Here is a 16,204-nt window from a genome sequence, read left to right as displayed (position 1 = left end):
CCCAGCCAGAGTGATCACAGGTAGGACCAGTGCGGAGGCACGCTCATGCTCTTGGCCTGAGCTTCCTTTTTCCCAGATGCCTAATATGCATCAAAAAAAAAAGAAGCAGTGCAAAAATTGTCACTAGCTTGCCATGCTTTAGCAGAGAAGATAAGCAGCAAAAGGTTGTCACTTCATGGCCTCATCATGTAAGAGTAGTAAGAATAGCCGTCATCTGCACAAGGGGAATGGCATTCACACTGATGTAGGTGTAGCACATCCTTTCCACGTGTCTCCAGGAGTGGAAAGAATGGGCTCCAGACACAGGCTAGTTCTGGCATTACGAAGTTTCTTTTGATGTTTATTTGGTTTTTGGTTTTTTTCCTCCCAAAGGGACATTCTGCGAGTTGGGGTCACTTTAGCAGGACACCAGAAGAAAATTCTGAACAGTATCCAGGTGATGAGAGCACAGATGAACCAAATCCAGTCTGTGGAGGTTTGATAGCTACACGTCCTCGTACTCCTCTTCCTCGAGGCCCTGCTCCCCTTTGCCCCTGTATGTCCAAGCTCCAGTTCTTGTGTGTTCTGCATGGACCAGAGACAGGCAGCTGCTCTGAGGATCATGGCAACAGGAAGAAATGTCCTATCATCAATAGTGAGAAGTCGCCAAGAGCTTCTAGAATTTAAGCAATGGAAAAAGGGAACAAAAAGACAATTATTTTGAAAAAAAAAACTATGAAATATTTTTAAATAATAATAAAGCAATTGCATTCTTGAAAAGGGCTCCAAAATCAGTGGGAGTCTCCAAAGGAAGAGAAAAGAGCAGCTTCATCTACTTCCTCTTGCACAAGGCTGCTGCAGCTGGGCCCAGACACCTCTGGAGCAATGAGACTTTTTCAAGAAGATGAACACAAAGAAAAGCCGTGAGAAGCACTTCTCTTTCTCATGTGGGGTGGTGGCTCTGGGAATGTCCCACGGCCAGCCGTCTTTCCCGAAAGCCCCATTAGCAGATCGAAGAGGGGAGAGAGCTGAAGCTCTTTGGTGCTGTGGAACCAAGTGCATCTCAGAAATTGATGGACTTCTTCAAAAGCTGAAGATTTTTTTTTTTAAAACAAATAAACTGAGACTAGAAGAGGCTGTTTCCGACAAATAAGAAGGAATCTGTAACACTCGGGGGGGTGGGCATGGGGAAAACCAATCCTTTTTACATCTCTTATTTTCTCTTGTCATGGAACAGTTTTGTGAGTGACAGTTTCCTAAGGGTCCGTCCATCCACCCTCCAATGGCATCATTGTCTCATACATATCATATGCACAAGACTTTTAGTGATGTCCTCACTAGATGCCAATGATCTTTTCCCAGAAGACTTCCCAAGTACAGTATGTAGTAGTTTTTGATTACAAATGCTGACGTGTACCTTTATTTTTCGGTTGTTGTTGTTTGGAGATTTGTCCTTTTACCTTGTTTCGTTAACACCAATTTGTGAGTTTGGGGTTGGAATTTTTTGGTTGGTTGGGTTTTTTTTTTTTTTTTTTGACGAAAAAGAAATGACATTTCCAACCATCATATCATTCAAGAACTTAAATCCTTTCCTTGCGGAAGGAGATATTGCAGCTTATTGACAATATGCCAGGAGAAAAATTTTTTATATGCACATTTCCTCCTGTTTGCTTGTTTGTTATTTTGCAATTTGTCACGGCCCAACAGATGTTTCTAACTGTCGGGCTTCCGGTTATTTGCCAAGATGAAATGACCACCTGCTCAATTCAGGGCTGCTGATGCAGGGATGAGCAGCATCACGGAGGGGTTTTTTTGGTTTTGTTTTTTGCAGGGGGGGAGGGAAAAGCAGGGGAGGGCGGATGGGTCGCAGGGAGGGAATGGTGACTCCACGGCTGGCTCTCCGAGCCCCTTGGAGATGTGTAACCGCTTAGAAAGGTGTCGGAAGAGGACTGGTGCACGTGCTGCAGAAAGGCAGGGTCAGCGCACCGGGCGCAGCCCCGGTCCTCTAAGAGGAGCTTGCGGCGTGTGGTTTCTCCAGTCTGGACCATGTCCATGGCCAGGTGGTGGATGGTTCGCTTCAGTAACCAAACTCTGTGTGGATGTGCTCTGTGCCCTTCGGACACGCCGTCCCTTCTTTAGATGATGCACTGGAGGCTCTGAGGCAGCTTCAGTCTCAGCCGTGACCTCTAAGAGAGTCTGGAACAGCAAAGGCAGAAGCTCTGATCAAGTAGCGCAGGTCTCTGTCGGCAAAATGCAGTGATTGGAGCTGAACAGTCAGTGGATTTATAAATAACTGAAATAAATACCCTAGTTACTGAACAGGTCTTTGGTATGTGTAAATACCACCAATAAAGTACAGAGGGAAAACAAATCAAAATAATTGGGCTTGCTCTCCCAGCTGAGCATCACCTCATATCCTTTTGAACATGCATACTGTCACCCACCTTTGGCCATGTGTGGAATATTTCCATGCGTCTCCTGGCCCTGCCGAGCATGTCTTGCATTCCCGAGCCCTTGTCTGCCGTTGCCATGTCGTTCATGGGTCCTCCGCTCATTTTCAGCAGCACGGGGTGTTTGGATGCATGTTCATTGGGAGCTGGTTTTACAGGAGCTCAGTCCTGTGGCTGCTGTGGATGGAAGTCCCAACCTGTCCAGCCCCTGTGGCCACACAAGGTCTCCCTAGACTGTCTGTAAAGTAGAAGGCCCTTTACAAAGTATTTAGCATTTTCCACTTTCAGATCAGATCCAGTGATGAAGCACCTATGAGTGGCAGCAGACCGTTGCCTGCAAGTGTGAGTTGCTTCTCTGCTTAGCTCTTGTACTGTCCAAGTGTTTGATGCACAGCTTCAGCAGAAGGAGCCTTAAATGAAGGAATTTTCTGTCCAGCCACTGTTTGTCAGGAATTTCTAGAGCTGGATTGTGTTTTCTTCCATGTGTAGTACTTCCCTCTTCCTGCATGGCCCCAAAGTACATCTGTAGTCATGTAAACATCTGCAGCTGGTTTGGGCTGTGGACTCTGGAGCATATTCTGCTCTCAGTGACCTCAGTGCCTGTCCTCTGAAGCCAATGCCTTTGCCCTCGGTCTCATTCCTGGCAGAATTTGGTCTAGGGACAATTAGGGGTGAGTGGACTGTAGGCATGTTGTTTGTAGGTGATGCCTGGACGTATCAGCTGCCTGTCCCACATCCAGCCCGTACGTCTAGCTAAAGCGTGCTTTTGACCTCCTTGCATTTAAAAAGCCCTGCTCTTCATCAGGGAACGGACTCAGTTTTAAGGAGCAGCATGTGAAAACTGACGGTGTCAACTTAAACCGCAGCAAGAGCTTGCGGAGGGCGTGCAGAGAAACAGGCGGCTTCTCCGTGCGCTCCCTGTCCCGAGGAAACCCAACCTCCCGTGGTGCGTCCCTGTGTCGCGCTGTAGCTGCGGTGTTTTAACAAGCAACAGTTGTCGGTCTCTCCCGACGGCTGTTTGGTGGCAGGCCGGGGTGAGGGGAGCAAGGTGCTGTGCCAGGTTGTCTAACCACAACCAACTGGCTACTTAAAGGACAAGGGAGGCTTTGCAGCGCGAGGAGAGCTGTCCGTCTGGAAAGCTCACCAGCAGATTCCTGCGGGGCAGCCGTGTGGAAGGGCACATGATGCCCTTTGGGGGTCTTTCCCAGACAAGTCTTGGCTGTTCCCTGCCATCCATTAAATGCTTGCGTACCCCAAGGAGGAGCAAGGTCCAGGCAGCGTCCCTTCAGAGCCCGTCACCAGCAGACAGGGCTTGGAAGGGCTCTTCAGGTCTTCATTTGCAGGCGTTTTGCCTTAGTGCACTGACTCTCCTCGCTGGCCAGCATTACACACATCTACCTACCAGACCCAGCCCACTGTGAAGGACGGGACCGTACAGAGTCCAGCCCCACCGCTCGCAGAGGCCCTGGCAGCTGTCCGCAGGACAGAGAAAGCACATCCTTGTTTCTTCCTCCGACCAAAAATCACATGCTGTCAGGACTAAAAGTAACACGTTCCCATCTGTTTATGCCAGGCATCACTGTGACATCTGTCTCTATGTGACTGCACAGGCCTAATGGAGAACTGGCCTTAAAATAGAAACGATCCATAAAGCACTTCCATTTTCTGCATCCCTCCGGTTCTCCTGGGAGCAAGAGGAACAAAGTTCCTGCAAAGTGCTCCGGCTGCAGATGCTTCTGGAGCGTGCTCCCGTGGAGGGCAGAGTCACTGAAGTGACTTTAACGTTTTTATTTCGTGGGTATCAGATGTACCGCTATGAAATACGAGTCTAATGGCAAAATTCGACTTCGTGGGGAGAACAAGTAACAAGGGGAAAAGTCACTTGGTAACACTGACACTGTGAAATACTGTTGTGCGTGTGCATGTGTGCATGTGTGAATACTTTAAAAAAAAAACACACAATGAGATTTTCAGGCAGCTTGTTGCAATTTTTGCATTTCCCCTCCACCTTCCAGGCTACCTCCCAGACCTGCTCTTCTCCTCCGCTGCTTTCACTGCCACCCACGGCTGAGGGTCCCCCACGCCTGGTGATGGCAACCAGCAGGAGAGCTGAGCGGGATGCTGGACTGAAAACGCTATTTATCAGTTGGCCAGTGATGAGTTCAGATTGTGCAGAGCATCCCGGGGCAGAATGGAGAAAGCAAAGCATATATGAATAGCATAAAAGGGAAAGAGTCTCCATGGTACCATATTTAGTGGGTTATTTTCAACTGTCGCCTCCAGCCCTTTAGGTGGACTTAGCAGCAAAGAATTAATAGAGGCAAAAGGAAAAGCAAATTTATAAAATATGACATTGCCATGAAGAACTTGCCTGCACCAGCTGTGGGGACACAAACACAGGGCACTGTAACAGCATCCCCCCTTCTCATTATTATCTTCTTTTTCCCCCCTTAAAAGTCTCAGAAATATCCTGTATAAACTTAAGGGTGATGTGTGGTTTGCAGCAGCCGAGGATCTGCTTGCTGTAGGTTTCTCCTCGCTGTGTTATCCTCAGGACCGAGCAGTAGCTTCCAGTGCTGGTAATCCACACGTGGGGCTTCCACGCGAGCTGGGTAAATGTTGCGGTCACAGGACGTACGGGTTGTGCAGTAGTATTTCACTGTTATAAAGCAAATGCAGAGGGGTTTGCCCTACTGCTCCACTGCAGACATTATATAGCAGAGGTGTCTTTTTAGCATCATTGGACTAGTTTTGGCAAGAAGGGAATCATGTGCAGGGTCACAAATAGCATCATATCCCGTGCAAGGCTAAGGGGAAAGCATTGCTCGTGGTCTTTCCTGCAGCCCTGGCTTGGAATATCCTCCATAAAGAGAACATTGGCCAGCTACGATAGCAGGATCCTGCTCTTCTCATTGCCTGTTTAAGCACTGTCTGGTGCAGAGTTGCCTCCTGGTCCAGCATTTCGTGAGCTAAGGAGGGAGGATGTTTTATCAGTTTGGTGCTGGCTATTCTAGCAATGCTTTCCCACAGCCTTGAACTGGTTTCGATTGGTGTTAAAATAAAGGTTCTTTTTCTAGTAATCCTCACACACACAGATTAGCAGTGGCCTGTAGAGAAAACCTCTCTGTGAGGTTGAGAAGCTGAGAAAACTCCTCGTTATGTTTTCCAGGCTGATTTATGCGAAACCTGGAGTCAGGGCTTGAACTCTGCTGCATCATTAGTAGTTGTATCCTCTAACACTGCTACTGCTGACTTGGCCTTGGACACATGAATCCAAAGTGTCTGAAACTACCACTATTGTCTGCTTTGTTTTAATGGAGTCTAATTTTTTAATGTATTTCATCTTCCTTTTTGTATGTATAATTTGAGGCTAATTTAATGTGGTTCTCTTCCATCTTCATCATTTTTTCCATGCTTACATGTCCTTCACATACAGGATTCAGCATTTGCCCCTTCTAAGTTTTAGGAGCAACTAATGTAGTGCCAACTTCATTTTTTACCTTCTGCTGGCAGTTATCCAATGCCATTAAAGACATCTTAAAATTTATCTGCTTTGCTGTGCTCCTCTCCTTCCATAATCTCTCAGCGAGGCTGGTGTTTGACATGCTTTCAGCTAGGATCAATAGTCCATTACATAAATCAATGGAACTAAATTACATGTCCTCAGCGTCGCGGTCATCTTCCTTTGTATGATGTGAGCTGTCCCTGCTTGCAGGCCACGCACCCAAGTTCTGCCTGGGAGCTCTGTTCGTGACTTGAGCGCTGCTCCAATATGTCCAATCTGTTCACGATGTTGGTTCCCACCACGCTCACAGTTCGGTGCCTCCCTGCCACTGGCTGTCTCGGGAGTGATTCCCACAAAAGCGTTTCTGTATTGCTGCTTTCATCTTGTCGTTACCGAGAGCTGCTGGAGTCCTCCTCGCCAAGCAGAATATGTGTATTTGATTTCTCTTCAGACACATTTTGCCTCGTCTTCTGGCTTGTCCAGGATGGCTTTGCTGCTTGCGGCTGTCGAGCTCTTTCCAAAGACAGGTCGCCCCTTCGGTCTGTGTTTGCTTCCGTGGTGCTCCTCGCAAACTCCCGGCACTGCGCGGCAGCTTTCCCAGGGTTTGCCCTATTGCTCTTCCTCTGCGTTTCTCCTGTCCGCTCCACTCGTAAATGCTCACTGCACAAATATGGAACTGGGAGTGAGAAGTCCTCTCTCCCAACAAACCTGTCTTTGACTTGATTCTTACCTGTCTTATAAATGATTCAGAAGTTTCTCTCTCTTCTTTCAAATCCTGCAAGAAAATCGCATCTCTGCAGCCCTGCTCTTGGTGGGAGTGCAGCAGTAGTCCCATTTCTGCAGCACGGCCTGTCCGGCAGCTCGCTCTTCCTCCAGCCGCGGGCTGCTAAGCATTCATAGTGCCCCGATTGCAAGTCCTGCAAACAAGCCGCGGGACCAGACCTTGCGTGCCTCATCTTTTTCAGGAGCTCCGTTTTGCCTTCATGAAAAAAAATAAAAGAACAAACTTTGGCTTAATGCTTTTCCCGTTCCTTCATTGCAAGAAATTTTCAGTTGTCCCAACTGTTGCTTCTACTTCTACCTCTAGAATCAGTTTTCGGTTCCTGCACAGATATTTTACTGTGTCTTTTTGGTTCCCATTGAGCTAGGAGGGGAGAATGAAATTTTGATGAGCCTTTAGTAGCAAAACAGCCATGTTAACAAAAACTGTTAACCAAAACTGATGGAAAGAATTCCAGGGGGAACAAGGAGGGGGGATCATATTATCCTAGCCTGAGGTTTAAGCTGACAGTCAAATTGCCTTTCTTCCCCCAAATTTCCTTTCTTCTGCACTGGCTGCCATTAACTCCAGTTTGCGGTGAGCCAGCTGGTTCACGAGTCTGGGAAATGGGAGATGACAAAAGCCCCAGGTCCCATCTGAACAGGCATCGTGGGCACCAGCTTGAGACACACGGTGTGGCAAATCCCCACCTTTGCCTTCGCTAACTGAGAATAAACACACAGGATCCGACCGCTGAGAAATATTAGCACTCAGTAGCCTTTGCGCAATAACATTATTATGGGCCTATAAATCTGTGATGTGCTGACTTCTTAAATAGCGGGGGTAGTTCTGTTCTCTGCATCTCAAAAAGGATATGTTGGAACTTAAAAAAAAATTGCAGAAAAGGGCTACAAGAAGAGTCAGAAGGCTCCGGGAGGTATGAGAAGAGATTGAATAGATTTTGGTTCCTGGTCTGGCAGAGGCAACCAATGGTGATATGAAATCTCATGCCATTAAATCATGAAAAGTGTGAGAAAGGTGAATAAGAAGCAGTCACTATTTCTCACAATTAAGAAATTAAGGCAGGTGAAGTGAAATGCTCTTTTGCACAAAGCATGATGACTAAATGGTGGAACTCATCACTGCGGGATGTTGAAGAGAGCAAGTCTTAGGTGGATTCAAAAGATGACTGGGCAAATTTGTGGCAGAAAAATCCCTAGAAGTCTCCTCAGTGTGAAGATACCTCTTCCAGCTTGTCTGAGTCACAGATGCCTGGAAGCATGGAGTATATAACAGGACATTTATCGCTCCATGTTTGCACCTCTGCTTGGGGTCTTTTCTGCAGACATCTGTGAAAAGCTAGACTTCAGCCTGAACCAGTGTGACCCTTCTCAAATTCCTTCTAGCGGTTCTTCTATACCATCATATTCCTGGGAGCCATACATTTTAAGTGTCTTAAAAGCCCAAATACCTTGTCAAGCACCATTGATTTTCCATTCTTCACTGTTTCTAGTGAAGGTTTTCCGCGTGGAGCCGAGGGCTTCCGGTGTCAGGAAAAACTACTGGCTTCCTGCTCCCGATTCCCTGTGTAACACAAGGGATCCCTGGGACGCAGAGCTGTGACATGTCGTCAGTGCATCAAACAGCAGTGACAGCACGAAGGGCTGCTGCCTTGGTAGTCCATCGTGCCGAAGCTGCTCTGTCCCACGTAATCATCCTTTGGGAGAGAGAATCGCACAAAACCCACGAGTAGGGCTGCCGGGGCTCAGCTGCTGATCTGAGCAAGCACTTGAGGGGCTGGAGCGAAGAGGGCGTCTATGATTTCCTTCCCTGCATCCCTGAGATAAGCTGATTCTGTCGTAGAGCAGAGGAGGGATGAAGTGACCCTTCACTCTCCCTTCTAGCCATATTTTCTGTGGAGTGCAATGCCCCAAACTCATTAAACATCGCAGGCTGGGTGATGGGGAATGTGCAAGCTCTCTGCAGAAGTGTCCTTGCCTCAACTCTTCTTTGTGATCCAGAGAACCTGATGGGCAGAGGGGGCTGCCGGGGTAAGGGGACGCTGAGGTGCCCTTCCTTCTCCTGTTACAGCTTGGTTTCTAACGGTGAAACCCTTGTCCGTGCTTTGGAGACTGGCTCAGCCTACATGAGCAGTTTCTGCTGGTCCTTGGTATCTCACCGTGGGTCCGCATGGACCCGTGAGAGCTGCCTCAGGAATCAAAGTACAAGAAAGGAGCCCGGGACAAGCTCCTAAATGGACCAAGAAGTCAATCAGTGCAACAGAGTGATTCCAGGGCTGGGCTGGGTGTATGCAGTGAAATCACAGCAGGACCCTGGAGCAGGCATGAGGCGTTGGGAGCTCCAGGCAGGACAGAGACAGGTTACTGGTGCAAGGTGCCGCTGCAAGCACTGGCCCAGCTCTGGAGCTGAATTTGTTCCCTATGTCCTGAGGACAACCTCGATCCAAAGGAAGCTTTTCACTTGAGCTCCTTCGAGGGCAAAAATGAAAAGCTATTAGAAACAGGCGATGATTCATTTCCCTTTGCAGAGTAGCCTAGGAATATGGCAGAAGCACATGCCTTGAGCAAAAAGGTTCCCTGGTTATGTAGGTCTGGTCCTGGCCCCCCGCAGACCCTTCTGGGCTGTGAGAGACCAGCGAAGGGAAGCAGTGCTTGGCGTACTTGTACTTCTTTTTGATCTGTCTTGCTTGGTCTCCTCTGGCTCTGATGTCTGTTAGGGACTCAAAGGGAGAGGATCAGTGTAGCTAGTGATTTTATAAGCTTTCTGATACTGTGGATTTTTTTCTTTTTTTCTCTCTGAAAAACCCCAGCAGTGGGATCATATGAGAAATGCAGCCTTTGCTGTAAGCAGGATAGCATAACCTTGATTTGAGGAGGAAAAGTTTCAGGGCTACAGGTTTCACGCTGGCAAGCCTTGCTTCTGCTGACCACTGTCTCAGTTCCCAGCACAGCTGAACACCTCACAGCCTGTCCAGCGCGTGTCCTAGAGGCAAGCCAGGGCTGTCCCCAGGACTGAGGTACAAGGAAATAGAAGACTGACAGCCACAAAGAAGTCAGAGTACAAGTCCTGTCTGAACATCTGAATTCAAATTGCAGGGATCCCCTAAATACCTTTGTGTTTCTGGAGTAAGGACTTGCTCAGGGGCATCCTGAGTTGGGCTGCAGCAAGCTTCCTCAGGCCAGGAGAAGCATGGAGCAGCTTGTCTTCACCCTCCACATTTTTCTCTAAAGCTGGTTAACCGAGGAAACGAGTGCTCTGGCTCACCCTCCCCAGGAACAGCCATGTGCAGAGTAGACAGATGAGTCTCATCACCCCTGTCCCATCAAACAGTGAGAAGATCCAGGTAGTGAAAAACCTGGCTTGAGCAGGAGTGGAAGGAAAGACTCCCTGGGGAATGAGGGATTTGGAGAGTCTAAACATGAGCTTGGGCTCTCAGACAATTGCAGTTTGTGAGTGCCTGTGGATGCCCTAACTCGTAGCTCCAACCACAGACCCCTGGGTCCCCGGATGCAGTGACGCTGTTTGGGGGAGGCTCTGCTGGGTGGCCTCTCCATTTAAATTTTTCAGCCCACAACCCTTACACTCCTTCCCTTTTTTCACTGGTTGCCCCTCATCACCTGCTATCTCTTCTCCACATCATCTCCTTGTCCTCCGGCCCTTCCCCATCCCAGGAGGGCTGGATGGTTTGGTTAGGTCTGGGCTATCTCCAAAGATTGGAGCTGGCTCAGCACCTCTCCACAGTGACCCTTTTTTCAGCTACATTTCTTCCCACAAAAAAATCCTCCCTCTGCCTCTCTGTCTTTCTCTCTTTGTTCGCCGGAAACATTGGCCACCTCATTCCCCAGATATTCCTAGAGAAGGAAGTGGAAGGTGATACGAAACTGGGGCATGTGTGTCAGGATCCTCGGTCAATGTTCCCATGGAATAGTTCAGGGAAAGGGGTCCAGTCTTGCTGCTTACCCACCGGTAAATGAGCACCCCATCAGCCTGAGCTTGAGACTTCTCCATCACTCTTTCAAGGAATGGCCATGTCCATGAACTTGTCATCCTGCGAGACAACTCATAATATGTCTGATAGCAGAGCACTGGCTGTAAGTACATGGTGCCTCATCCCAGGGTGAAGGAAACCTTCCGACTGGCATTGAGCTCTGCACACCTTAGCTGCAGGACTGCTTTTCTCCCGGTTCCTTGTCAAGTGTCAACTCAGCAAAGAAACTTCTGTCAATCGTGTATTCCAGATTTGTTGTGTTCAGTGTCCTGCAGACAGTGAAAGGGGGTTTAAAGGAACCCAGAGAGGTTAGCTGCTAAAATCTGAGGACATAATTTGTATTTCTGGATCTGCTTTTGATGTGCTATGTGGGCCCTATGCCAGTCCCTGCCATGCCACATGCCTTGGATGGGCTGTGAAGTCAGGCCACCCAGGACATGCTTTGAGGCCCCATTTTAAGGTTGGGGTGGGAGGGCTGGGAAAGGGAGAACGTATTGTCAAGGTCTTCGAGTGGTTAAAGCCAAAGCCAAGCAGTGACAGTTCCTGCCGGAGAAGTGAGCCTGGGGGGTCAAAGCTGTCATCCCCACTCACCTAGCCAAACTGCTCTGAGACCTGGTGGGGAGCAGGACACGGGTGAACTGTAACTAGGAGCTCAAAGGCCTCCATTCAAGGTGTGATGGTCAAACTGCTCTCTGCAACCCCAGATGTCAGGTATCAATGGGCTTTCAAAGAACTGACAGCCAAAGTAGCTATCCATGGGTCCATTTTAGAAGAGTCCTTGCAGGGAAGATCTGCCCCAGCTCAGCAACCAGAGCCCAGGTCAGCAGTGCAAGGGGGAAAGCAAGAACGTCCTGGGTAGAAGCTTTTTTCCACGGTCTGAAAGGTGAAACAGGGAGGTTGCAGTAATGTAGCGGGGAAGGTTGAGCACAATGGCATCATCTCCAGCTGCTTGTCAGGGCCTTGGATTAATGTCAGTCACATATACGACTCCCCCAACGTGACAAGGTGTGAAGCCCTCAGCCTAGGTTGAAAGCATTGTGGAGGAGCCACCTGTGTTGCAGGGAAGGCTGGTAGGGAGAGGAGATTTTGCTGGGCTCTGAACATCTCCTCGGGGTTTGGGAGGGAACTGGCAGTAAAGGATGGGGACCCTCATGTGTACCCGTCAGCTGCCCAAAGACAAGCGTCTAGTCAATGCTACATCTTATCATCCTCACACTAGTCCAAGGATCCATCAGCTGGGCTCCAGGGGCATCCCCCACCCTGGTTTCCTGCTCTTCGTCATCCTGTGTGTTGGCCGTGGCCCTGTGGACAACGTAACACTTTTCATGACAGTATTTGTATTTTTTTAATTGTGAATGGGGAGATAGTGTGCAGGTCCTTGTTACACAGGGATGTGTCTTCCATTCAGACCAGGGCTTCCCCTGGCTTCGTCAGACGTCTTTCGATGTTACTGAGAAAAATAAAGAAAGAAATAAATCAGATGTATTTATAAAGGAAACAGAAACCCGCTGCTCCAATGCCTTTGTAGGAGTATTTTTAACAAAACATTTTTTCAAAATAAATGTGAATTGTAAAGTTTGAAGCATTTGCTTGTGGCTTTCTTTTCTTGGTGCTTTGTCTAACTTCTGCCCTTCCCAATAATCCTGCTCTGGTGTAAATGTTACATTGGATAAACAGGAGAGATAACGATCTCTTAGAGAGTGCAAAACCTGCTTGTTTAGTGACTGGGAAATGGCTGCATGATAAACAGATATCACTGCTTCCCTGCTTAAACCATTTAGTCTGAATAATTAATTGACAAATGTAGCCATTTGCTCCATTTGCAGATTATCCACAAGAACACTTTGTTTGTCTTTGGTCGTCATTAACTTGTTCTTCAGTTAAAAAGGTGCCACAAATTTCTATGTGGATCTATTGAAGGATTTATGTGATTGCATTGGATTGCTCCTGAACTAGTGACTTCAGTGATAATTTTGCTTCATCTTCACTATTCATGGAGCAAGAGGGAGTATCTTAGTTCAATGGCATTGCAGCTGACCAATGCAATGTAAACAGAAGGAGGAAAAATTACGGCAATTGAACCTCTAAGCAACCACCTCCAGCTTGAACCCCATGTTGAAAGTGAATCGTAAACTGTTTTCCTGAGACTCCTGCTCCTTCGACAACCCTGCAAGCAAAAAAGAAACTCACATGTATAAATGGTCTTGTAAATCAGTGAAAGGATCAAGTTCTGTGGAAATGAACTCGTTGCTTTTGTTTTAATTATCTCCCACAAATTCTTTGCTGCAGTAATCTTTCACCTCTCAAAGGCACACACTTTGGGAGAGCTAATGCACAAATGAGGTGTCGTTTGGATGATTGATACAAATAATATAGCAAATGGACTGCATAGACTGCTAATTCTCATAATCTAACATTCAGCAGCAGTAAAGAGAGTTTGACTCATAATAAGAACGTCAATAATTCAGTTGATAATCACAGATCTATAATGTTGGATTCCAACACCCTGCTACTTTTTTTACAAAAGAAAAAGACAATTCTGCATGTATTTTACAAGAGAGCCTTAGGTTTTCTTGTTTAAAACTTTGAGGTGAAAATTTCTGCAGTCATAAAACACTTCTGCAGAGTGACATCTTGATAACAGGAGCTGGATGCACCTCTGAAATTTTGGAGCCAGGCCTGAGCCTGCCAACTCCAGTCTCTGCACATGATCAACACACAACACTTCTGAAGTGTCTTGTCAACCAGAAATACTGATGGGAAGCATCAGACTGAAACCGATGGCCCAAGCAAGTCTCTCATCCAGGTATTAATAGCAGCATTCCTTCTGGCACCACTAATCTTGAAGTAGCCAGACAGGACCTAAGGTTGCCCCTTTTTAATGGGGTCCTGGAAAGCACCTAAGGGTGCTTGGGTTCAGAACCTTGTTTTCTGCAGTGACAGCTGTTCCCCAGGCCCCGATGAGCAGCAAGCTGCACAAACCACAGGCTGAGTGTGCGTGGAAAAGGGGAACAGAAAAATTTGGGATCCCTGAGAAGAACAAAGTAGTTTTAAGTCATGTGGAAGGGGGTGCAGCTGATGTTTGCCCATCCAGTCACCAGCCCTCGGTCCACCCAGACACTAGCTCTCAGTCCACATGCAGACCAAGCACAGAGGAGGGTCTTGGCAAAAGAGCAAGGGCAACAACTGTCTTTCCTTTCTGGAAAGCTCAGCTCCCATCCACTGGACTCTTCAGTGCACTGGGGAAGAGTGTTGTCTGCATCTGGTGCAAGACCTGGTCCCTGCTGGAAACCTACTGAATAAATCATGGGGCCAGCATTAGCTCCCAAGAACTTCTTTGGGCACACCTGAAATCTTTGTCTGCCTTGGCTTCCCAAGTAAGCAACATTTCCAGCAATACTGGAGCCAGGTTGGCAGACTAGGCTGGGCCAGGCTGTCTGCTCCCAGCTCTGCCACGACCAGCTCTTGTACCATGAGTTGTCTCAGCACTGCATTTCTCCTCCTGGCCCTATCTACTGTATCAGACCTCCAGTTCTCTCAAAGTCTTTGTAGTGTCCAGTGTCACAAGGCCCTTGTGACCTGGCTTCTTCCTTCTGCACCGCATGTATGAAGCACATAGAAACAATGAAGGGAAGTTCCTGAACCCATAAACACCTGGCAAACATGGTGACGGTTCCATTTTGCAGAATACGCGGGATCAGGAAGTGTGAACATTTGTGTTTGCAGGTGGTGATGAGTAAGAGCACTGTGTCTATGATATAGCAAAAAGCAAAATAACTAGCAATACAGGGGAGCACTTGGGAGGGGAGCAATTGTTCTGTCCAAATATGAACATAAATATGAACTGGTCTTACCTGGACTGTTCCCAAGCTGCTTCCTTGTTTTCAGAGCAATCCATTACCAAGGAATCTCAGCTGGACAAGTCTCACGTATAGACTCCATCTCCCCTGGCTATAAGCTGCTCCTTTCCTGACTCAAGACGTGAACTCCACAAGATAATGCTATTTCTGTCCTCTACCATCCTTCCCCCCGAGTAATTGTCTCCTCACTGCCTTGAAGGCCAACTGATAAGAAATGAGCAGTGCAACGGACCTTCTCAGGTTCCCCTTCCCCTTGAACAAACAGCAGCCCAAAATCTCCCCAAAAGCTTCTCTGCTGTACTCCATGGAAACACACCACTGACTGCTGGGTGGTTTAGATTAGTCTCCTATCACATTGGTATAAGTCAGGCATAATTCATTTGGGATCAGCAGAAGAACATGGAGGAGAAACTGCTGTGTAATTAGAATCTATCATGTGTCTAACACTGCAATTTCCAAAAGCAGTAGGGACCTAAAGAGTGAAGTTAGAGAAAGACCTACCACTGCCTCTCAGCTGTCCCTGCAGATGCCATTCGGTTGAGGCCATGTGTGAGACCAGGCCCTGAAGGCCTGAATCATCATCTCTAAAACTGCTGCATAATCATTGAAACATTTCTGCCCCAGGAGACACAGGTATCTCCATGATTTGCTGCATCACAGCTCGAAACCTGTTCGACTCCCTGTGTGCGTGTGCACCCAGAGACAGTAGCAGAGCACACCAACTCACACTAAATGTCTTCATATTCTCATGATCGGGACAGATTCACAGGAGGCACCGCTTCAGAGTCCTCCTCCTCTCAGCTGGAAGGGAGACTTGGCTTCAGTCAAGCATGAAGCACAACGGCTGGGAACCCATTCATGGAGTCGGTTTTACCTTTTGTGATCAGTTCAGTTCACCTTGCAGGACAACCTTCAACGCCGTAATGGTTTCCATGTACTCCCAAGTGAGTTTCTATTCCCAGATACCTGGATTTTGTGATCAACCTGCCTTCGACTACAACGCGAGTAATGAACCATTAGCATACCTTAATATTTCTCATTTTCTCAGGTCCGGTTCCCTGAAAAGATCACAGATAACGGCCTGTTAAATTTTACCTTCTGGGCTTCTCAGGACCTCCTTGCACCCGTGCTGAAAGTGATGTGGTTGATGCTTTTTGCAATATCAATTTCTGTCAGGTCAGGGTCTTCATAGACCCATTCAGGATTGTGTCTTCTCTGTGCGAAAGAGAGTGAGTAAGAGATCAGTTGTGTCTGAAGCACAGTTTACATGGAAACTGCTAGCACGACATTTGTAACAATATGTCAGCAGGAATCCTCAGGCTGGATTATCAAAAAGGATTTATTTTTTGCTCTCATGCTTATCGTACACTGTCTGCCCTGAAATATTTTCTCCTTGCTTGCCTGTTTCACTCACGTGGATTTGTACGGATTATTTCTCTCAGATTTCATGTCAGGATGCCTCTAATTTAGTGCTGAAAGCAATGATTCTTGTGTTGTTTGGCCAGCAAATATCCCTTCTGGTATAATGCCCGTGTCTTACACTGTCTTAGACCCCACGTGAAATTTGAATTTCTCTTTGCTTAGTTCCAGTTTTGCTTTCTCCCTTGGCACAACGCGGTGGAAGTCTTTGTAGTTTTGCTC

General features: G+C 47.5%; 1 protein-coding gene across 4 annotated transcripts in view; it reads left to right on the top strand.

The window, feature by feature from the left end:
• Nucleotides 1-12,285, top strand: part of EPHB2 (EPH receptor B2) — a 129,867-nt gene extending 117,582 nt beyond the window's left edge. For all 4 annotated transcript variants that reach the window (XM_064497064.1, XM_064497063.1, XM_064497066.1 and 1 more), the window contains exon 16: nucleotides 373-12,285. In XM_064497064.1, coding sequence (XP_064353134.1) covers nucleotides 373-481 — 109 coding nt within the window. In that variant the 3' untranslated portion in view covers nucleotides 482-12,285. The remainder of the gene's footprint in view (nucleotides 1-372) is intronic.
• Nucleotides 12,286-16,204: the final 3,919 nt, after the last annotated feature.

Source organism: Dromaius novaehollandiae, chromosome 24, assembly GCF_036370855.1.
Source record: "Dromaius novaehollandiae isolate bDroNov1 chromosome 24, bDroNov1.hap1, whole genome shotgun sequence".
Lineage (NCBI taxonomy): Eukaryota > Metazoa > Chordata > Aves > Casuariiformes > Dromaiidae > Dromaius > Dromaius novaehollandiae.
Note: the sequence above shows the minus strand (reverse complement) of the source record. Positions and strands in the feature narration are given on the sequence as shown.